The sequence below is a fragment of the Rhinatrema bivittatum genome, chromosome 8, assembly GCF_901001135.1.
Source record: "Rhinatrema bivittatum chromosome 8, aRhiBiv1.1, whole genome shotgun sequence".
Taxonomy (NCBI): domain Eukaryota; kingdom Metazoa; phylum Chordata; class Amphibia; order Gymnophiona; family Rhinatrematidae; genus Rhinatrema; species Rhinatrema bivittatum.
The window spans coordinates 46123887-46148783 of record NC_042622.1 but is presented as its reverse complement, the minus strand read 5'-3'; the positions used below and the strand labels follow the sequence as shown (position 1 = coordinate 46148783).

The window sequence follows — 24897 nt, the reverse complement described above, 5'->3', positions numbered from 1 at the left end:
TGAAAAGTGCCCTGCAAGCGAGCATTGCAAAACAACATAACATGGAACGGCGCTCCTTAGGTCCCCTGTCCTTGAGGACTTCCAAACTGCCCGTTTTCCAGACGCTGAAGCCTGATGTAACGTGGCTATTCTCGCCACCAGCTGAGCAGACCTGTTGAAGAACGGCGATTTCCCCCCCCCCCCCCCCCACATACTGCAAATGTCTGGAATGCCCCAGGCTGTGTTTCTATGCCGCCTCTGTTCTCAGTTGACTGAGAGGTGGACCCTCCTCATTGAGAGCAGTTAACTAGGAGACAGCTGAAGAAAGCCCCTGTGTCTATTTAAAGTAAAAGTAGCCACGGAGGGGTTTAAGTCGGGGATTATATGGGGTCTTTGGGTGCCTTTCATCACTATTGGGTGATCAAAACACAATTAACCAGGCCTTAAAATAATGAAGGTGAAAAGGTGCACAAGGTAGAGATACTCCAAAGCTTCAGCTATGTATAGTATTGTATTACCCATGGTCATTAATAAATATTTGTGAGTGTATCAGTATGAGGGGGTATAATATATTGGACATTAATATTACTGTATATACAGATAAGAGTTTTTGTGTTGACTTTCTGTTCCAATACTGCATTCAGTCAAATGGTGAAGTGTGTGTACATGGGGGGGTACTGGTTTGTACATTGTACAGGTCCTTTAAAATGATTGAAAAATCTATGTCCCACCAGTTGGCAGAACCACTTCTGGGGGACATCTCTGACAATGTATGATCCTATATCTGTATTGGCATAGTTCTTTTGTTTTGTTTAAGTTCGGTAGACAGCTGGCATTGTTCTGGAAAATATGACTATCTGTTTTTGTGTTCTGCCGTTAATGCTGTACTGGTCATTAATAGAAATGAGAGAAAAAAAATGATTGAAAAAAATCATGCCAGGTAATCTCAGGCAGTATCATGCGAGTGTGACCTGAGGACGTCTTGTAAAAGTAATATCATGATTTATTATATTTGTTAAAGGATAGTACTTCTACATTTCTTTAATGCTGAAGGCGCTCAGTCTTTGACATCATGCCTCAAAGACATGTGTCAGAAATCCTGTAACACAGACCCAATTGTGCCTTGTGGCCTATAGAAATGCACCCCCCTGCCCTGTTCTTGACACAGGCACAGGGGCTCCCTGGGAGCATCCTGGGCTCTTCCCGCATTTGGGGGGAGGGGAGGCGGAGTCAGTTTTTCAAGGCCCTTAGGGTTCTCTCATATCGGGATTCTTCTGCACATCAGTCATCAAAGTGACAAAAATACCACAGTGCACAGAGAAGCTGCTTTCAAAAACGAGGCTTTACTGGTCAGCGATAGCAGGAAAAGCAAACCCACACTGATACACCAAAGGCTTGATGTAGTAAACAGTTGAGGAAATAAATTCAATAGAAAGAAAAAGTAAACTCGGTCTCTCACATTAGTAAAATGCTGCCCATCCTTGGCAGGTTAGCTCCCTGGTGAAGGAACCCTCCTCTTGGCTCTTCCTAGGTAGCTATTTCTGGATGCAGCTCTCGTTCTCTCTCACTGTTCTCATAAGAACATAAGACCATAAGAAATTGCCATGCTGGGTCAAACCAAGGGGCCATCAAGCCCAGCATCCTGTTTCCAACAGAGGCCAAAACCAGGCCACAAGAACCTGGCAATTACCCAAACACTAAGAAGAACCCATGCAACTGATGCAATTAATAGCAGTGGCTATTCCCTAAGTAAACTTGATTAATAGCAGTTAATGGACTTCTCCTCCAAGAACTTATCCAAACCTTTTTTGAACCCAGATACACTAACTCCACTAACCACATCCTCTGGCAACAAATTCCAGAGCTTAATTGTGCGCTCAGTGAAAAAAGAATTTTCTCTGATTAGTCTTAAATGTGCTACTTGCTAACTTCATGGAATGCCCCCTAGTCCTTCTATAATCTGAAAGTGTAAATAACCGAGTCACATCTACTCGTTCAAGACCTCTCATGATCTTAAAGACCTCTATCATATCCCCCCTCAGCCGTCTCTTCTCCAAGCTGAACAGCCCTAACCTCTTCAGCCTTTCCTCATAGGGGAGCTGTTCCATCCCCTTTATCACTTTGGTTGCCCTTCTCTGTACCTTCTCACAGAAGAGGATTCCTCTTTTCAGTCCATGACTCTTCAGGACTCTTCCTCTGATGGGCAGTTATGGCCCTGAACTCCCGCATAGGGCAATCCTTCTTTTTTTCCAAACTTCTGCAGAGCTTTCCCTGGACAGATGGCCCCTAAGCCTCACTTCCTTGGGACAACTGCTCGTCTTCAGCAAACTTCCCCCTTGAGACGTCTTCCCTGCCCCTGGGGACCTGGGCATCCTGACCTTGGACCCCAGCCACTCTCCCAGGACAGGACTCTGTTGAGAGAAGGCCCAGCTCCTGGCCCTTTTCCCTGTGGAGGGTAGGACCCCACACAAACACCTCACTGTTGAAGGAAGCTCTGCGGCCAATACCTCTCTGTGAGAAAGACATCCTATGACTCCCCTGAACTCATGTGGGCACAGGGGTTTTATTAAACCTCTCACATCTGCCATAGGGGACTGACAGACTTCTCTAAAAACTCCCAATCTACTCTGACATTGCTCACTGTCTTCAGGGTCTGTGGAACAACTGACTCAACACTAGCCAAGGGCAACCACACTAGCAGGCCGATACAGAAAAACGCGTGGGAGAGCTGGTGAGCGCCTGTTCTCTCCCGGCGTGTGCACAGGCCACTCTCCTGGGCGCGCGATTCAGGAGGGTGGCCTATGCAAATTAGAGCCCGTGGTAAAAGGAGGCGCTAGGGACACTAGTGCATCCCTAGCGCCTCCTTTTTGACAGGAGCGGCGGCTGCCAGCGGGTTTGACAGCTGACGCTCAATTTTGCCAGCGTCGGTTCTCAAACCCACTGACAGCCACGGGTTCGGAAAATGGACGCCGGCATAATTGAGCGTCCATCTTCCAACCCGTGGGCCGCAGGCCGATTTTTAATTTTTTTTTTTAAATTTTTACTTTTTTTTTACTTTCGGGGCCTCCGACTTAATATCGCTATGATATTAAGAACATAAGAAAATGCCATACTGGGTCAGACCAAGGGTCCATCAAGCCCAGCATCCTGTTTCCAACAGTGGCCAATCCAGGCCATAAGAACCTGGCAAGTACCCAAAAACTAAGTCTATTCCATGTAACCATTGCTAATGGCAGTGGCTATTCTCTAAGTGAACTTAATAGCAGGTAATGGACTTCTCCTCCAAGAACTTATCCAATCCTTTTTTAAACACAGCTATACTAACTGCACTAACCACATCCTCTGGCAACAAATTCCAGAGTTTAATTGTGCGCTGAGTGAAAAAGAACTTTCTCCGATTAGTTTTAAATGTGCCACATGCTAACTTCAGGGAGTGCCCCCTAGTCTTTCTATTATCCGAAAGAGTAAATAACCGATTCACATCTACCCGTTCTAGACCTCTCATGATTTTAAACACCTCTATCATATCCCCTCCTCAGCTGTCTCTTCTCCAAGCTGAAAAGTCCTAACCTCTTTAGTCTTTCCTCATAGGGGAACTGTTCCATTCCCCTTATCATTTTGGTAGCCCTTCTCTGTACCTTCTCCATCGCAATTATATCTTTTTTGAGATGCGGCGACCAGAATATTATATCTTTTTTGAGATGCGGCGACCAGAGGGTGTACAGAAAAGCAGTTTTTTTCTGCTTTTTTTTACACTTCCCCGGTGCCCGGAGAAATTAGCGCCAACCTTTGGGCAGGCGTTAATTTCTGAAAGTAAAATGTGCTGCTTGGCTGCACATTTTACTTTCTGTATCGTGCGGGAATAACTAATAGGGCCATCAACATGCATTTGCATGTTGAGGGGGGCTATTAGTTTCGGGGGGGTTGGACGCGCTAGCTTTACCCTCTTATTCAGTAAGGTGTAAAGCTAGCACGTCGAAAACCCACGTCCAAACCTGGGCTAACATTGTGCTCCACCGGAGCGCAGTGTACTATATCGGCCTGTAGTAAGGGGCAAAATCTGGGTCGCCTTACATACATTTTGGATACTTGGTGTGGGTACCACTGCTTCCAAGTACTAATGTCTAGTATTTTCTATTGAACATATGTGCTTCAGTGAATTTACTGCTGATAGATATTAAAAGTAAGATTTTGGATATAGAGACTAGGGATTAAAAGAAGGAATGGCCTATGGGTTAGAGGAATAGGCAGGAAATCAGGATTCAAATCCCACTTCCCCCTTTGACCCTCCTACGTGACTTTATCTCCTATTACACTCTGTGTCTGTTTATACTGTTTAATTTTGCCTTGAAGTTTACCTGGTTATAATTTTATATTTTATGTCTGTCTTTGATGCTCACTTGTTTTAATTTAGTGTTTTATGTTATGATTTGATGCACATTTTTTGTAATCTGCCTTGAACCATGGAATGAGCGGAATAGAAATATTTTAAAATAAATAAATAAATAAATAAGGAACCTATTGTACCTGAATACTAATAATACTCAAGCTACCTTAAGAATTATTTGGAAAGGTGGACTAAGAGTCCAAATAGTATGATTACTATAGCAATACTACAGGATGTTCGATGGGGACATTAATACTTAAGGCTACAAATGTTTCTGATATGGTTGGTGTGTATGTGGGCCCTTGGCCTGAGGTGCAAGTTGACACTGCCTGTAGGGAGGAGCCTCACAGGTCCACACCGTCAGGAGGCAAGGTATTGGAGTAGTGAGAAGCTCAGGGCACAGCGGGAAAGGGCCCCCAGACTATAGCCGGCACCTGGAGAATCTCAGGTAGGACAACCCCGGAGGGCGAAGCTGTGGCATGGTGGGCGTAGACAGGAGAGTGCAGTCCAGCCCACACGGCAGGAAGCCCCAGGCCAGGTCCAGCAGCTCCAGTAGGCAGGTATCCAGAGATCAAGGGAGAGCCACCTGAGTAGAAGGGAGGCAGGCCCGCAGTGCGGAACAGCTGGCAGCAATAGTATTCCCTGGAGCGGACCCCCGAGGAGCGGGGGAGGTCCAAGGTAGTTTCTGAATAGTAAGTGCAGCCCGAGGATCGGGAGAGCGCAGACGGTCAAGGGTAACACAGGCCCAATCCTGAGGAGTGAAAAGGTCAGTCAAGAATTCACCAATCCCTGCAACGGTTCCAAGGGAGACCCGGGTGGTAGAGTCAGTAGTCAGGTGGAACCCAAGAGGCGCAGGGCCAGCCCGAGGAGTGGAGTAGACGAGGGGAACAAGTCCCAGCCAGGGCGCACACTGACCCCCGAGGAGTGGGTGCCAGACAGGGTCCAAGTAGCGAGCAGAGTGGCATCTCAGGAACCGGAGGCAGGTCTAGGACTCGTACGAAACTTGTTGCCAAGTCAGCTGGCTGAGGGCGCCGATGTGGGTTATATACGGGAGTCCGATGACATCATCAAGAGGAGTCGCCCACAAGGTTCCCGCCGAAGCAGTTTCAAAGGCGGGACTTGTGACTCGCGCGCCCGCCTAGGAAACGATGGCGTCCATGCCTCCGCGCGGAGGCCTGAGGAACGCGGCGATGCAGGCAGGCCCGTGCGATGAGCAGACCAGGGGAGGGCAGGAGTGTTGAGCAAGCAGTGAGTACTCGCGGGTCGCAGCTGTGTGCGACCGACAGGCATAACGGTTTCTATGCATGGCAGTACTGAAATATTAGATTTTGATATTAAGAATGGGTGTATCTGCGTGACCTTTTGGTATTAGATTTGCACTTTTATATTAATTTGATAGGCAAAACAGTCACCAAGTCAATTGTTTTCATGATTATTCGTCTTTGACATAAAGGCAGAAAACACTACAGCAATGAGCCCCTGGCCAGCTGTAAAACTTTCTTTATTTCCTCCCTAAAGCACACTGCTGCTTGCTTCTTTCCCTTCCAAGCGTGTATTACCTCATTCAGCTTACAATTCTTCTCAGAGACAAATCAGTGTGTGCAGAACGTTGCTGCAGACACAAATCTGTGTCCTTTTCCTCCAGTCAGACGCTTCTGAAATCCCGGCTGAAGCCCTCCAGCGCCTTGCACAATCTCAGCAGCTTTGGTTGCAGTTTGCTCGTACGGTGGCTCTGGGTTAACCAGATGTTAGTCAATGGGGCATAGCTCGGTGCTTCCTAGAGTTAGCAGGATGCCTTTCCCAGTGGAGTGGGCACAGGGTGCAAGCTGAGCCCTTGCGCTGCGGCTCTCCAGCAGAGATTAGCCACAGCTACAACCGGTCTTGCTTCCAAGATCCTCCCCTGATCTTGCACTTGTGGAGACAGCGGCATCAGCACCTGCAAGGCTCAACTCCCTTTAATTCTCAAATCCGAGTGTGTTTTGACGCTGACTCAGGTCTGAGTTCATTGATATGTGGTTTGGTGGCGGGGGCTTAGGGCTTAAAGTAGGATCAGGGGTTAGGGATGAATATTATTGGGGTTGCTTTTGTGAGGAATTGGGTGGTTATTATTTAACTTGTTTACTTGCTGTTTTAATTGTAGCCCACTTTGAGGTTTTGCATTGTGAAGTGGGAAATCAGGTTTTCAATCATAAATAAGTGCATGAATTTACAGTGCTTAAAAACCTGAAAGCAGGCTGTATAAGGCAAGCGCACATTTCCTCCCGATGGGCCGCCCTGGTGTTTTTCCCCATCCTACACTTTTACAGACCCCAACTTTGGGGCATGCAAGGTACTTATTATTTACATTTTTTGTTCAGTTTGATTTAAATATGACTTTTCCACAAGGTGCTCAAATTATATAATCAACGAAAGAATGATAACACATATTTAAAAAAAAGCACTGGGGCTGATGCAATACAGTGCACTCAGCCAAGCACACCTCTTAACCCGTGGTTGGACGTGGGTTAAGCAGTCCAACCAGGGACTGCTTTTCTGTACTTCCTCCGACTTAATACTGTGGTGATATTAAGTCAATGGAACACAAAAAGGAGAACTGTCAAAAAAAAAAAAAAAGTGTGCCAGCGATCAGGTTAGGAAAAGAGACGCTCAATTAACTAGCATCCATTTTCCTAACCCAAGGAGGCTCTGGGGCGTGCAATTTCCCCTAGCACCTCCTTTTTTACCGCAGCAGCCAAATTGCATATTACATCGGGCACTTGGAGAGGTCAATCGGCGCACGTTAGGAGAGGGGGCGCTCAATCATGGGCACCTGTTTTCCACGCGCCGGCATTGCATCGGCCTCACAGTATCTAACTATATAAACATGAATCCTATTTAAAATACAATACACAGTAAAGCAGAACACATAAGAGCCTAAAAAGAGTCCTTAATTAAGTATACAATAATGAAAACAAGATAATAAATAGTAGACAATATAACCCCCTAAAAATCAGAAATCAGTAACCAGGATACACTCAAGCACAATAACAACCTGGCCAGTTATGTCGTGTGTGCCTAGGCCTTGAACCAGCAGTGACGTATATGGCTGATTTAGGATTTACAAGCACCTTTCACGGCCAGGTCGATGGTTCATTTGATATGGGCCTTATTTACTTACAGTATACTATCTATAGGGGGAATTGCAAACAATGTTTAGAAAGAAAAACCAAACCCTCTGAGCTAAAAAAGGTTATGTGTAGGGATACAAAATGATGTCATATATTTGGCTGCTGAAGCTCATTTTTAAAGCCCGATCTTTTGTATTTTTTTTTGTGTTTGCAGAAACGTGTGGGACGTGGAAGGAGGAAGCCAGCCATTAGCATCGTTTTGCAACACAAACAAATCAGAGCCGAATGCAAATGCTAGAAGATATTCGGGATCCCCTGAAAGCTAGGATGTCCTCTTCCCCCAAGTCTGCAGGCTTGGATGCGAGTTACCTGTGTGCAGAGGTGAAACCGTGGGGGCGGAGCTGATGTGTTGAGATAAGTAGGTTTGTCAGCCACTGGCAGTCACTGGCCTTGGAACATTTACGAAATAGCTATAGTGTTACTTCCTTCTTCCACCCCGCTGTTTGTTTCATTTTCTAGATGACTGTAAAGTCACACTGCAAACCATCGCGTTTGAAGCCTAAGGGAAGTTACTTTGAGGCTCGAGGGGCTGCGAGGCAGTACAGCCATGGCATGGAGGGTGGCAGTGGGCTTGATGGTGGCAATTTGTGTAGAAGTTACCACTGCCACGAATCCTGGGTTGGTGGTGAGAGTCACCGATAAAGGTTTGGACTATGGTAAGTGTGCATTTTTATTATCTCTCTCTCTTTCTGCATATCCATTTCAGGACACAAATAATGCTTTATCCTGTTAGTATAGCATCCAGCAGGAGGCTGTTGTCTGTGAATTTGCTTATCTGTTATTTAGCAAATAAAAAATGAATATTATAAAAACTACATCCACAGGAGTGAAAAAGCATGCAGGATCCCCAGCGTTTAGTAATAAAAATAAAAAAGTGGCACTTGCAAAGTGAAGCTAGATTAGCTTTGTGATTTTAAGCTATTTCCTCTTTTTAACTTCCAACTGAAGGTACTCTTACTTTCACAGTATTAAAAGCAGATCTATAAATCCTAGAATGCCTGCCAGAGGTAGCAGATGAGAGAGAGGACAAATATTTACTCAGGTGAAATGGTTTAGCTGAAAGTTGCCCTCTTTGGGCTGTTTAAAAGTAAGCACCATCTTCCATAGTTCCCGCACTTTTAGCCAAGGAGGATTCCCAGAGGTGTGTTTAAGGTCAAGGGAAGAAAACAGCATGATGTGTATATGAAAATGTTCAGAAGTGCTCCCTGCTATTGCATCCCTCACAGCTGCACATGCTCTCTCACTCTGGGAACGCTCTCTCATAAGAACATAAGCCCTGCCATACTGGGTCAGACCAAAGGTCCATCAAGCCCAATATCCTGTTTCCAACAGTGGCCAAGCCAGGTCACAAGTACCTAGCAGGATCCCAAGGGGTAGACAGATTCCAAGCTGCTTAGCCAAGGGATAAGCAGTGGATTTCTGCACCTCTACCTTAATAATGGTTAATGGACTGTTCCTCCAGGAACTTGTCCAAACCTTTTTTTTTTTCAATTTATCATATAATTTTATTATTATCAAGTTGTAACAAACCAAGGAGTTGGAAAACGTAATAACTTTGGCAACAACAGCAACAAAAACATGCCCCATAACTCCTGGTATCCCCCCATCCCTCCCGTCCCCCGCCACCCATCCATGAGCTTGCACAATCTATGTCTGCTATTATGCAGTGTATATACTTAGAAAAAATAAGGGCTGAGAAATTGCCATGCTGGGTCAGACCAAGGGTCCATCAAGCCCAGCATCCTGTTTCCAACAGGGCCAAACCAGGCCACAAGAACCTGGCAATTACCCAAACACCAAGAAGATCCCATGCTACTGATGAAATTAATAGCAGTGGCTATTCCCTAAGTAAACTTGATTAATAGCAGTTAATGGACTTCTCCTCCAAGAACGTATCCTTTTTTGAACCCAGCTACACTAACTGTACTAACCTCATCCTCTGGCAACAAATTCCAGAGCTTAATTGTGCGTTGAGTGAAAAAGAATTTTCTCCGATTTGTTTTAAATGTGCTACTTGCTAACTTAATGGAATGCCCCCTAGTCCTTCTATTATGTGAAAGTGTAAATAACTGATTCACATATACTTGTTCAAGACCTCTGCAGTTTTTATCCCTGAAATAATCTGGAATACATCCTAAGTAGACAGGAAGCTACTACTAGTGAGCCTGCCTTTTCTCCCTTTGTAAATACAGTGTCCAAATCTCTTGAAAGGTTGATGGTGAGTCCTGGATCTCCGCTGTTATTGCCGCCATTTTACAATAGAAATGTACTTTCTGCTGTACCATAGGAAGAGATGGTAACTCGGGCCGCTTCCAATGACTTGCTATTGCTATTCTGGTTGCAATAAAAACTTGATGACAAAACGCTTTGTGTGGTCTATCCAGGGAAAAAGGTGGGTTGTGAAATAACATGAATCTGATATCCTGTACACCTTCTACACTCAAAAGGTCCTCAATCCATAAAGCAACCTTTTTCCACAAGTGTTGCACCAGTTCGCAATATCACCACTTATGCAGGAAAGAACCAGACTGTCCAAACCTTTTTTAAACACAATTAAACTAATTGGGCCAAATTTTAATACCTACACCCGATTTTATAACATGCGCGCACAGCTGGGGTCTGGGTATCACCCCTTTGGGAACGAGCAGATCCTAACCTTCGGGATCTTCCAGGATTTTTAGCCCTGTTCAAATCCATTTTTGAAGACCCCAGCCAGCGTGCCATTTCTGGGTCAACTCTCCTTCACTTTCAGCAGGGCTCTCGCCCGTTAACAGATTACGTCATTGAATTTCAAACTCTTGCGTTAGTGCATTGGGACTTCGACTGTCTGTGCTTTATATTCCTGGAAGGTTTGAGTCCACGCATAAAGGATGAACTGGCTGCCTGTGAATTGCCCACCTCCTTGGACTCTCTCATCGATCTCACGGGGCGCATCTACCGTCGGTTACAAGAACGCTCTCTTGAATCCAGAGCTTCCCAGAAACCGACTTCAGGACTGGCCCGAGCTCGACGTTCATCCTCTCCTAAGTCTATTACTCCTCCTAATCCTACAGAGGAAGAACTCATGCAAATGGGTAGGAGTAGACTCCCAAGGAACGCCGTCGTCGATAGCAGTCTGGCCTTTGCTTGTACTGTCGACAACTAGGACATGCTATTGCTTTATGCCCAGTCTGTCCGGGAAACTCCCGGGCCTAGGATCTGCTGGAGGACTTCTCCTAGGCCTGACCTCACCATCTCCTCCACTGACCATCCCCATCTCCATCTACATGAACAACCAGGAATTCCACACCTTAGCTCTGGTGGACTCCAGGGCTGGAGGGAACTTTATCTTAAAGCAGCTCACCGAGCATCTGTGGATCCCCACCATCCGCTCTCCGGTTCCCCTGCTCCTCTCATCTATTCACGGGAACCTCTGCCTGGTGAAGTCACGCACACCACTGCTCCCATCCAGCTACACACCGGAACCTTGCATAAGGAATCCATTTCGTTCTACATTTTGGACAAGGCTATCCACCTTACAGCTCTCCCAAAGGGGTTCGGCCTGTCACCAGAACTGCCTGGAATCTGTCTCACCATTGCCTTGCATGACGTCTGTACCCTCTCTGTACGGCCTTCTACCGCTATATGTGTCCTTCTCCGACGTCTTCTCCAAAATGGCCGCTAACACCTTCCCACCTCATCGCTCGTATGATTGTGTGATTGCCTTGCTGCCCAATACTGAGACTGCATGGGGCAGGACTTATCCTCTTTCTCTGATAGAGACCCAAGCTATGTCGAAATACATTCAGGAAAACCTGGCTGAAGGGTTTATCTGGCCCTCTAAGTCTCCGGCAGGGGCAGGATTTTTCTTCGTGTGAAAAAAAGATGGCTCCCTGTGCCCCTGCATTGACTACCAAGGCCTAAATGAAATAACCGTCAATGATCGCTACCTTTTGTCACTCATATTGGAGCTCTTTGACAGACTTCAAGGAGCCAAGATTTTTTTCTAAGTTAGATCCCCGTGGGGCCTATAATCTGATCCGAATATGAGATGGCGATGAGTGGAAAACCGCTTTTAACACCCGTGATGGCCACTTTGAATACCTTGTGATGCCATTCAGCTTGTGCAACGCACCTGCGGTATTTCAGAATATGATGAACGAAGTGTTCAGAGATATGTTGTACCAATGCGTCATCATATATCTTGACATTCTAGTCTTCTCTCAAGACCTCCAAAGTCATCGGCGAGATGTTTCTCGAGTTTTGCAACGCTTGCGAGACAATCAACTGTTTGCCAAGCTTGAGAAGTGCTCATTTGAGCAAGAATCTGTGCCTTTCCTGGGATATGTGGTGTCCAGCCAGGGGTTTAGGATGGAACCCCAGAAGCTAAAGTGCATCCGTGATTGGCCTCAGCCTACGGGTCTCAAGGCCCTCCAGAGATTCCTTGGCTTCGCCAATTACTACCGCTCCTTTATACACCACTATTCTACCTTAACAGCACCACTCACTGCCATTACCCGTAAGGATATCAATCCTACTCAGTGGTCACCTGAGGCCATGACCACTTTTCAGGATCTCAAGGCAGCTTTCCTGAAAGAACCTTGTCTCCGACATCCGGACCCTACACGCCTGTTCATGGTCGAAGTCGACGCCTCTGACGTTGGAGTTGGTGCTGTGCTGAGTCAGTTCTCCTTCACCCACACGCTCCTTCCATACTCCTTCCTTTCTCGAAGCTTTACACCAGCGGAGCGTAACTACAGCATCGGGGATAAAGAATTATTGGCCATCAAATTAGCCTTTGAAGAGTGGTGCCCTGGCTTGAAGAAGCACAACATCAGATTACAGTTTATACGGACCATAAGAATCTCCAATATCTACACCAGCTCAGCACCTAAACAGCCGCCAAGCCCGTTGGTCCCTCTTCTTTACAAGGTTCAACTTTATCCTACGCTACCGTCCCAGGGAAAAGAATGGCCATGCTGACGCCCTCTCTCGGTCGTTTATCACTGAGGATCTACCAGATGTCCCTCGACACATTATCAACCCCGCAAAGGTTCTCCTGTCAGCCACCTTTCCAGTGCCTCCGGGTAAGACTGTGGTTCCTTGTCCGTTACAATCCAAGGTGTTGCAATGGGCTCATGATTCGTTGACCTTTGGACACCCAGGTCAGTCCAGGACTCTCTCCACTTTGCAACGCTACTATCGGTAGCCTTCCATGCACAAGGATGTTCAAGCATATGTAGAATCCTGCCCACGTGTGCGCAGCATAAACCTCCTGCAGGGAAACCTTGGGGACTTCTACAACTGCTTCCCGCTCCCAGAGAGCCTTGGACCCACATCGCCACTGATTTTATTGTGGATTTGCCGCCCTCTAATGGAAACAATACCATAGGGGTCACTGTTGACTGCTTCTCTAAGATGGTGCATTTTGTGGCTCTATCTGGTCTCCCTACGGTACCTCAGCTGGTCAAGCTATTCTTTAAGCATATATTTCGGCTCCACGGTCTCCCCAGACACATTCTTTTGGACTGTGGAATCCAGTTTACCGCTCGCTTTTGGAAAGCTCTTTGCAAAAAAATTGATATTTCCTTAGATTTGACCTCGGCCTACCACCCTCAGGCCAATTGCAAACCGAGAGGACTAACAGAACCCTTAAACAATTCCTCTGAGCATACGTAAGCCTGCAGCAAGACGACTGGGCCAACCTCCTGCCCTGGGCAGAGTTTGCCTTAAATTCCCATGTTTCCACCTCCACGGGTTCATCACCTTTCCAGCTGGTCTCCAGATGCCAACCCTTGTCACCGCTTCCACTTACAATGTCCATCGCCTCCCTGGCAGCGCAGGCAACTGCCCAGTGTTACATCAACTGTGGCAAAACACTCAACAGCTGCTGGAAAAGGCTGCTCAGAGATCTAAAAAGGCCTTTGACGCCCATCACCGTGCTGCACCCCAGTTTCAACCTGGAGATAAAGTATGGCTCAGTACTAAGTTCATTCACCTTAAGTTGCCTTCTGCCTGTTTCGCTCCGAGATATATTGGACCATTTCCAGTGGTATGTCGTCTGGGGCCTGTCACCTATTGGTTGCAATTACCATCATCATTTAAGATACACAATGCCTTTCACGTGTCTCTACTCAAGCCTCTGATTCTTTCTAGATTCTCCAAGAGGCCACCAGATCTTGTACCCTTGTCTTCGGAAGCAGATGATACGTACCAAGTTTGGGAAGTCTTGGATATCCGAAAGCATCGAAAGAGATGGGAATACCTCCTGTTATGGGAGGGGTTTGGCCCTGAGGAGAACACTTGGGAGCAGATGGCTAACATCCTAGACAAGGATCTTCTGCAGCAGTTCCATACCAATCATCCTCACAAACCCAAGTCCCCGGGTAGGGGCCTTAAGAGGGGGGAGGGGACTGTTATGCCTGTCGGTCGCAAACAGCTGTGACTGTGAGTATTTACTGCTTGCTCTACACTTCTGCCCTCCCCGGGTCTGCTCGCTGCACGGGCCTGCCTGCATGGCCGTGTTCCTCAGGCCTCCATGCGGAGGCATGGACGCCATCACTTCCTGCTCCGATGTCGGGCCCTCCTAAGCACGCGCGTGTGCACGTGTCACAAGTCCTGCCTTTGAAGCTGCTTCGGTGGGAACCTCAGGGGTGTCTCTAGTTGATGATGTCATCGGACTCTTGTATTTAAGCTACATCGGCGCCCTCAGTCAGCTGACTTGGCAAAAAGTTCCGTACGAGTCCTATACCTGCCTCTGGTTCCTGAGACGCTGCTCTTGCCTGCATCTTGGACCCTGTCTGGCACCCGCTCCTCGGGGGTCAGTGTGTGCTCCATTGGGGACTCGCACCCCTGGCCTGTCCTGCTCCTTGGGATGGATCTGCGCCTCTGGGGTTCTACCTGGCTTCCGGTTCTACCACCCGGGTCTCCCTTGGAACTACTGCAGCGATTAGTGAATCCTCGGCTGGGCTTCCCACTCCTTGGGATTGTGCCTGTGTCATTCAAGATCATCCACGCTCTCCCGCTCCATGAGCTGCGCTTAGTATTTCAGAGACTACCTTGGGCCTCCCGCTCCTCGGGGTCTGCTCCAGGAAATACTATCATTGCCAGCTGCCCTGCTCCGCGGGCCTGCTTCTCGACTACTCAGCTGGCTCTCCCTGGATCTCCGGGTACCTGCCTACTGGAGCTGCTGAAACATTTTAGACAGTGATAGCGAGCACCCTGCATCTCCTTCTTCATGCTCTGCATCTCAGTCCGGACTCTTACAGTATCCTCCACCAGTTTGGCATTCGGTGCAATGTGGCTTGCACCTCTTCTTCTTCAGGATAAGTTTGAAAAACCACTACATATCTAACTACATAGGATAGGCAGCAGGGCCAGCGGCACCACCAGGTGAACTAGGCCTGGGCCTAGGGCACCAACCATTGGGAGGTGTGAGCCATGTAGGGCTGCAAGCGGCGGCACCACCACATGTGGCCCCACATGGCTCGCGCCCCCTAATGGGCTGGTGGCACGCCCGAGGAGGGTGGCACTCCTGTTTGCCGCTGCGGCACTGTCGCTTGCAGCCCCACCTGGCTCACACCCCCTAATGTGGGTGGTGGCACGACTGAGGGGTGGGGAGGTGGCGTGACCGGGTGGGGGCGGCGTAATGAGGGGGGAAGGCGCAAGGCAGAAGGTGCCTAGGGCATCTAATTCCCTTGCATCAGCCCTGATAAGTTTTAAATTGCTATGTTCAACATTACATGCCACATATTTTTTAGATATACGAATATGTTGTTGGGTACATTTGCACGTATTTTATATCTTATGCGTGCAATTGCATGCATGGATTAAAATACATGTGGGCACATGCGTGCTTGTTGTAAAGTTACCCTCTGTGTGAGCAAATAAGCAACAGCACAACAGAAGTACTATGTCAGAGTGTTTGTGTGTCTGTCTCAGAAAGAGAGAGAGAGATACACCCATATACTTACTTCTGTGTCTGAGAGACAGTGTGTTTATAGGTGTCTCTCTCTGACACAGGCACACACACACACTCTCTCACTCTCAGTGTGTAGGTATGTTTTTGTGTCAGAGAGAGGATGTATGTATCTGTAAAAAAGTGTCTGAGATAGTGTGTGTATTTGTGTGTGTCAACGTGTATGTGCCAATAAAGTTTCTGCAATTCTAAAAATCTGTTTGGTGACTGAACCTGTGTGTGTGTCTGACAGTGGCTGGCAGTGTGGTTATTAGTTGCAATTGTGTGGAATCCAGGAAATATATAACATCTTATAGGACATCAGCAGACTTGTGGGGGGCCCAACCAATTTGCATTTATGGAACGGGGCTCTGTTTGCTCACCGCTGGCATAGATTGTGCTCTACTTAGTTTTAAAAGAAAAAATGTGGTTTATTTATTTAAATCGGTAAGATGGTTTATAAATAATTTTTAAATAAAGAAATTTGTTTATTTTGGGTCAATTCTGCCAGGTTCCAGGGTTGACTTGGCATGCTTTTGGGAGCTGATGATCCATGTTCTGCAGGGAACTTGCACAAGTGAGTCAGATACCCCATGGGATGGTTTTGAAAAATCCCCCGGGCTATTTTCCTGCAGTTCACCCCTGGTATCTAGACATACCTATTGACTCACCCTATTTGTAGGCCACATTGGGCCCCACACAATGACCCCCATGTACACCCTAACCTGCCCACTCCCATCCCCACACTCCTAGAGCTTCTCTAGTGACCCCATGCATACCCTAACCCATTGGTTCTCAACCTTTTTTCTGTCGGGACACACCTGATAGTTCCCACATGCGTGACACTCTGAACACATGATAGTCACAAGGCTAACCCCACTGCCACCTCTGACCCTCAGTAATGGGTATAAAGCAGAACTAGAACATTCCCCGTACAACTCACCATACAAAAAAGCTATTCTGGTGTTATCTCAATAACAGCAACACAAACTCCCTCTACTACCAGGCGCAATAAAAAGACAACAGTTTATCACCAATGCATGTTCTTTTGAGAAAACACTACAAATAAAATGAGGTATTTTATTAGCCTACATGCTAGTTAAATACCTCACCTCGGTCACACACACAAGATCGACCGTCATCAAGTATAGAAAGAACACAAATTACAAATATGGAGACAGAAGCTGGAATGGAAACCCAAAAAAGCCACTCTGCATGCAGTACAAAACTGGAGAAATGGAAACAGAAATATAGCACCTAACACACTCCCAGGATCTGCAATAATGCACACAAACTAATCCGCACAAAGTTACACCTACATTATGGCATACACTCAAATGGAACAAACCCTACCTATAAAAAGGCAACACAACAAATATTAAACCAGGCCCTAAACACCAATACACCTCCCATTAGGAAAACAGAAAAAGCCAAGCTGTTATAGATTCCCACACAGAAATAATTGTAAAACTATATGAATAAATGTTTCAAAACAACTGATGAACAGAACAACAACTAACAATTAAAAACTCTTAAAAATTCTTTAAACACCAATAAAATATTTCAAAACAGCAGACATATCACATAATAACCGATAATTAAAATGGCAGTTAATCAAGAAAAATTAACTTAAAAAGTTACCTTTACTTACCCTCTCCAGCAGTTCTCCTATTCCTTTCCCTTGCAGGCCACACCAGAAGCAGCAGTTGCTGCTGAAGCTGTCTTCATGGTCCTCTTCCTTAGAGACCACAACCAGTCTCTTCTCTCTCTCACACACACACACACACACACACACACACACACACACACACCAGTCACACCCCCATGACCAGTTTTTGCCTCTCACACACCCTGACCAGTCTTTCTCACACATACACATGTCACCTCTCTGACCAGTCTCTCTCAATTACACAATGCTCTCTCTCTCTCTCTCTCTTACTTACACACAGGCTTTCAATCACACACATGCTCTCTCTATTTCACTTACCCATAAGCTCTCAATCACACACATGTTCTCTCTGTCTCACTTACAAACAGGCTCAATCACACACATGCCCCCCTCTCTCTCTCACAGCCACAGCCAGCCAAAAACATGCTCCATCTCTTTCTCGTACACACCACACACACAGACAGAAGCACGCTCCCGGTCTCACATATACACCACACACACACAGAAGCATTCTCCCTTTCTCACATACATACCACACACACACACGGAAGCACCCTCCTTGTCTCACATATACACCACACACATATGGAAGCACCCTCCTTGTCTCACATACACACCACACACACACGGAAGCACCCTCCCTGTCTCACATACACACCACACACACACGGAAGCACCCTCCCTGTCTCACATACATACCACACATACACAGAAGCACCCTTCCGATCTCAAATATACGCACACACACACACTGGCCTCCAGCTGAACAGCTTGTCTTCAGCCCCGCTGGCCTGGTCTTGGGTGGCAGCAGCCAGTGGCTCTGATCTTCAGCCCTCTGGCCTGGTCTCCGGTGACAGCCAGCAGCACCGGTCTTCATTCTTTTCGGCCCCACCGGCCTGGTCTTCAGTGGCAGCCAGCCGTGCCAGCCTTCATTTCTTTGGCCTCCCCGGCCTGGTCTCCGGCAGCAGCGACCAGTGGCTCCAATCTTCAGCCCAGCTGGCCTGGTCTCTGGTGGCTCCAGTCTTTGGCCCCCACCGGCTGTGGTTAGCAGGCAACACACCTGCCGGTGTGTGGCGACACACTGGTTGAGAATCGCTGCTCTAACCTGTCCCACCCCACATTCACATCCTACTTATCTCAAGTGAGTAAGAAGCTCCCAGGTTAAATAAGTGTCTAACCAGGTGCCAGGCCTCTTTTCTGCCACAGGTTTCTCTGCACACTCAGAATTGGGAAAGGTTCCCTCTCGTGCTTCAACACCAGGGACACCAGGCAGGCAACATCCTCGATGCCGAAGTTTGGCTGCCGAGCAGGTGGTTGCATTAAAGAATGAACCCACCCCAGAAAAAATGAAAGTTGTGCATTGCAAAAGCCTACACATGTTTGGTTTATGTGCAAAGTCATGCGCAAATGTACAAGATCATACAACCCCTGTTGTTATAAAGTTATCCTCTTAATGCAATTGCCCCACCAGCTATGGGAAGAGCGAACCAGATAAATAACTCCACCTCTCAGCTGTTTGATTGTAGAATGGGCATGTATAGCATGTCCACATAACTAATGGTTCTCAGTCTCACAGGGGTGAGGAGGAAAGGCTGGAACAGAAAATAAAAGTAACAAAAACATAAAACAAACACACAATATATTACTATTGCAAGTAATATACAACAAAATCAGTGCATGCATATTTCATAACACATTTAGATCATTATACTCTATAGCAAACAGAAGCACATAGCATTCTAGTGAAAGAAGAATTTATCGTATTTGCATAGGAAAATGAAGAAAATTAGCTTTTTCAAAATTACCACACTTGCGAACTTCATAGAGTGCCCGCTAGTCCTTCTGTTATCCAAAGAGCAAATAACTGATTCACATTTACCCGTTTAGGAACTCTCATGATTTTATAGACCTATCATATCCTCCCCAGTCGTCTTTTCTCCAAGCTGAACAGCCCTAACCTCTTTAGTCTTTCATTTACATTTTACATTACAGTTATTAAAATTTATGAATCGCCTAATGCTAAAAGATAGGTCTAGGCGATGAACAAGAATACATACATAAAACATAATAAAAATAGCAAAAGAACTAAAGCAACAATATAAAATAAAAGCACAGTAAACAATACATTATATTAAAAAATAATCAAATAAAAACAAGAATGACTCATAAAGGAGCCATTCCATCCCCTTTATCATTTTGGTCATCCTTCTCTGTACCTTCTCCAGTACAACTATATCTTTTTTGAGATATGGTGACCAGAATTGTACACAGTACTCAAGGTGTGGTCTCACCATGGAGTGATACATTTCCGTTTGTTTTATTTATTTATGTATGTATGTATGTATGTATGTATGTATGTATGTATGTATTTAAAGGCTTTTATATACCGGAGTTCATGCACTTGTGCATACCACTTCGGTTTACACAGAACAAGGAACAGAAAATTACATCAAACAGATTGAACAATTAAACAAATATACAATTACATCCAACAATTGGGTATAAATAACATGGCTAACTTAGTAGGATCTTAGAGTTTGAGGTAAAGGAGAGAAATAGTACCAAGTGGTAACAGAACAATGTTAATGGCTAAATAATAAATATAAATAGTAAATACAAATTCTTATAATAAATACAGGTGTTTACAGATTACAGTCTTCATGAAAAGTTTACGTCTACAGAATAGGGTTAAGTAAATAAGAACTGGCGGTTATTTCTATAGGAGTGAAGACTTCAAAAACTGAGGTTACATCTGGATTAAGAGGTATTGGTGTAGCATGCTCAAATATTTAATGATTTGGAATTGTGAGACCAAGGATAAAATTAGGAGTTGTTTGATATGATTATAAAAGCGAGAATGATTCAAGTTCTGGGATGTGGTTCTGAGCTAGACCTTTAAGTGTAGGCTTTTGTAAAGAGCCAGGTCTTGAGTTTCTTTTTGAATGTTCGAGTACACGTTTCGAGGCGAATGTCCGTGGGGAGGGCATTCCAATGAAGGGGCTGGCAGTTGTCACGATCAGGTCCCTCCGCTCAGCGTGCTGTGGGGCTTGGCTGGGCTTCAGGCCTCTGGCTTCGCTCCTATGACACGTCTTGTCCCCTTGCACAGCTCAAGCATAGCGCTGCTATGGACTCCTCACAGCCTCTAGTCAGAGTGCCAGGCCCAGTCCTGGCACTCCCAAGCAGTACACAGAAAAAGGATCTTAATCAATAAGGAGTTTAATGTGGTGCTGTAGCTCAGCGGCTGCAGCCTTATATTAATGCGGGGTTGTCCTTACAAGCCCCAGGGTACACAGCATTTAAAACACAATTCCCTTCCCGCCTGTCTCATACATCCATACAGCAATACAGGATTTACCATCCCCCAACCTCCTGGTTATTCCACCTCCATAGAGGAACAGCTGGAGCTTTCCTCTCCCCAGCTTACCTCCATCTCCTCCTCCAGAGACTCTGAGGAGCCGGGCTTTTGTGGCCAGGTCCACCACGGGGGCACGCCCTCTTCTTCAGCCTCCATAGAGCATGCTGAGTCATAGGGATCAGTCCCAATTTCCTCCACCTGTTCCTGCTCAGGCTCCAGCCAGGGGTCAGGTGTTGGTTCGGGGAACCTGGGAAGTGTAGTCTTTGCTACCTTCCTCAGCGCCCTCCGGTGGCTAAGTTTGGTACCACTAGCTTCTGCTCGGCTGTGTCTCAGCTGTTTCTGCCCCGGGCCAGGTCGTACTGCATCACACAGTCGAGAATGCACGTTTCTTGAGTGAGGACTTGGCTGAAGGTACGTGTAAGGTGCCTAAGTATCTGTTTCTGATTGGTCTTGAAGACTCGTGTAGGCGAAGTGGAAGGCTTAGATCTAGCGACGTTTGTGAATGGATGTTCTTGTGTGTTATAGTTAGCACTTTGAAAATGATTCTGGATCTGATGGGGAGCCAGTGTAAGTGTTTTAGTATGGGTGTTATGTGTTCACTTCTGCTGGTGTTAGTAAGAATCCTTGCGGCGGAGTTCTGCAACATTTGTAGAGGTTTTGTGGTTATGGTTGGAAGGTCTATAAGCAGAGAGTTGCAGTAATCGATCTTGGAAAATAGTATTGTTTGGAGGACTGTTCTGAAGTCCTGAAAATGCAGGAGAGTTTTATTATCCACTATGATGCCTAGATATTTTTCCTGGGTAGTAGCCCCTAATATGGAACCTAACATCGTGTAACTATAGCATGGGTTATTTTTCCCCATATACATCACCTTGCATTTATCCACATAAATTTCATCTGCCATTTGGATGCCCAATCATCCAGTCTTGCAAGGTCCTCCTGCTTGAAATAAAACAAAGTCAGGGAATATCTGAAAATCACTTTCCTTTCCCTTGCTATAAAGTAATTAACTGCTATATATCTCGGTACTGCTGAATAAGTACTTTTCTTCAGATAATGGCTACAAGAAAACTTCCAGCCATCTGAAGCTGCTTTTCTTTCAGGCCGATTCAGTACGGTGCACTCAGGCCGAGCACACCGTTAGCTCCTGTTTGGACATGCGTTTTCGATGTGCTATTATTACCCCTTATATAGTAAGGGGTAATAATAGCCTATTAGTTAGTCCCGTGAGGCCAGCACCGGGAAAGTGTACAGAAAAGCAGAAAAATCTGCTTTTCTGTACACCCTTCGACTTAATATCATAGTAATATCATAGTGATATTAAGTCGGAGGCCCCAAAAATAAAAAAATCTTAAAAAAAAAAAAAAATCCGCCCGCGACCTGTGGATTGGAAAATGGACACTCAATTTTGCTGGCATCCGTTTTTCGAACCTGTGGCTGTCAGCGGGTTCGACAACCGATGTCAGTAAAATTGAGCGTCGGCTGTCAAACCTGCTGACAGCCGCCGCTTCTGCCAATAAGTAGGCGCTAGGGATGCGCTAGTGTCCCTAGTGCCTCCTTATTAGCGTGGGCCCTCATTTGCATACAGAATCACACGCCCAGGAGAGTGGGCTGGGCGCACGTTGGGAGAGCAGGCGCTTGCCTCAGAGCACCGGCTCTCCCGCGCATTTTACTGAATCGGCTCGTTTGTTAGGAGCAACTAGCTGGTTGTTGCAATTAGTTCTCACCTCATGGCTTCATCAATGTATCACGCCCTTTATCTCTCTCTATATATATCTCTCTCTGTATCATTACCCTTTATACTTAATTAAAAAGGCTAATTGGTATTCATTCCCTTGCTCCTCATTGGCTCCAAACAGGTATTACCTACCCAAGTTCTGATGCAAAAGCCTATAATTGGTCTTTTGAATATAAATAGCATTTCATGGAAAGTACTCCTGCTCAGTAATGTCCACTTGGTGTCTCTTTTGGCCATGCAAATACTATAGCACTGGCCTCCAGCCAAAAGGAGACCTCTGCTGGGATGAGATAAAGTAATAAACATCACCAGTAAGTGTGAATGACCCTTCTATTGACTTTCAAAGAAACACCTGGCATTTAGATGCTTTGTAAACAAAAAAAGATTCTACAGAGCTACTTTAAGTTAACATTTATTCTTGCTGCAGAATAAGAAAGAATATAACTTAATAAATATTAAGTCACTGAGTTACATTAATCGAATTTAAAATACTCCAATAATTTTAAGACTTTAATTTTAATCTGTTTATCAATGACCTGCAATAGGACTACAGTTAATTACTAAGATCAGAGTTAATTATTCATTTCTTAATATAAATCCTTAATTGACTCATATTATGAAAAATGTCCCTCCTAATCTGCTAATTTGGGTAACAGTTTATATATAAAACTATGTGAGTGAGATGGGTGAAAAAATCAAACACCATTGATTATTTCTCCAGAAAACAACTCTCATACCTTCCCAGAGCAAAAGCTCTTAAGATACTCCGAATAACTTCAGCCCTCTATTTTCCTTAACAAACTGTCCAGACACACAGAATAACTTTAACCTTCTAACCACATTCAAAGCAAAAATTATTTTTTAGCTCTGCACCGAAAATGTGGAACCTTCTAGGGTCCCTTAAAGAATGCAAGTATCTTAGGGGATCATTTATCAAAGGCTTATCGCACACGATACGGCTGTATTGCGTGCGATAAGTCTCTATCGCATGTGAAAAGGGCCTTTTCGCAAGCGATAGAATGCAAAGGGCGGGGAGGGGGCGGAGTCGGCGGTGCCTTTGCTGCCGGTGATAATATTACTAACATTATCGTCGGCAGTAGCACGCAGAATAGCACCACCTTTCACAGTGGCGCTATTCGGTGCGAAAGCCGGCAGCCGGCGCACCGCCGTGGTGTGAAGGCTGCGGGCTTTCGCAGGCCTGCCCCCCCCCTTCGCCCCCCATCCTCCCGTTTTCACAGGATTCATCATTCTGCGAGGAATGATGAATCCAGGCCTTAGATTGCTACTCAGCTCTTGTTCATGTTTTGTGCTCAGTGTAATATACACTGGGGAGCATCGTCCTACTTTATGTAGTATGAAAACTCATGACATAAATATCAGAATGCACTGAAGTGGAAGAATATAAGATGCACCTTTCGCTTGATAATGTAACCTCTTCATCTTGTGCTCTTTTAGCTTGTCAGGTGGGGATGGCTGTGCTGCAGAAAGAGCTTTCCACGATCAAATTGCCAGACTTTTCAGGGACTTTCCATATCAAGCATTTTGGAAAAGGAACCTACAGTTTCCATGAGTAAGTGCGAACTGTCTCCTCTCAATCACTGAAATTCTTAGTGTGTACTGTAAGAAAACTGGGGCATTGTGGGAAAGCCTATAATGCATGGGGAAGTTTTTGATATTGGGTGATGGAGTACTCAACAGAAATGTCTTTGACATTGTGATATTTGTAAATGTGGGGCACCACATTTCTTAAGATAAACTTTTGAGGCAGAAAGAGATTAAATGAACCAATGTGCAAGGCAAAGAAGATTGTTGAACCCGTTTTCTCTTCAAAAGGTGACGAGAAGATTTGTGCAATCGGTGATCTTCTCTTCTATCCTGTCCCTCACAATGACAGCTTGTCTTTTTTATGTCATAAGGATATAAGACATAAGAACATAAGACATGCCATACTGGGTCAAACCAAGGGTCCATCAAGCCCAGCATCCTGTTTCCAACAGTGGCCAATCCAAGTCACAAGTACTTGCCAAGTAACCAAATGTTAAATAGTTCCCAAGCTACTATTACTTATTGATTAATAGCAGTTTATGGACTTCTCTAGGAACTTATCCAAACCTTTTTAAAACCCAGTTACACTAACTGCCATAACCACATCCTCTGGCAATGAATTCCAGAGCTTAATTATACATTGAGTGAAAAATAATTTTCTCCGATTTGTTTTAAATGAGCCACTTGCTCCCTAATGGTTCCTCATTTGGTCTTATTCATATGGGTAATTTCTTTTTTATTGTAATAGATTTTTATTACAATTTTAGAACTTTCTTGGTTAAAAAGTGTACACTTTTATATTGCTATTCTTTTGGGGCCAGATTTTTGTACCCACCCGTGAGCGTAGATTTGTGCGCGCAACCTGTCATGCACAAATCTACGCCTGATTTTATAACATGCGCGCGCAGCCACGTGCATGTTATAAAATCCGGGGTTGGCGCGCGCAAGAGGGTGCACACTTGTGCACGTTGCACGCGCCGAGCCCTAGCGGAGCCCCGATGATTTTCCCCATTCCCTCCCCTCCCTTCCCCTATCTAACCCACCCCCCAGCCCTACCTAAATCCCCCCCCCACCTTTATTTTTTTATTTATGCCTGCCTCTGGGCAGGTGTAGGTTGCACG

At 45.7% G+C, this 24897-nt stretch overlaps 1 protein-coding gene across 1 annotated transcript in view; it reads left to right on the top strand.

Annotated features, from left to right (window-relative positions):
• Positions 1-7960: 7960 nt before the first annotated feature.
• Positions 7961-24897, top strand: part of BPI (bactericidal permeability increasing protein) — a 120738-nt gene continuing 103801 nt past the window's right edge. Inside the window, exons 1-2 of the mRNA XM_029612869.1 lie at positions 7961-8189; positions 23687-23801. Of these exons, the coding sequence (XP_029468729.1) occupies positions 8081-8189; positions 23687-23801 (224 nt within the window). The 5' untranslated portion in view covers positions 7961-8080. The remainder of the gene's footprint in view (positions 8190-23686; positions 23802-24897) is intronic.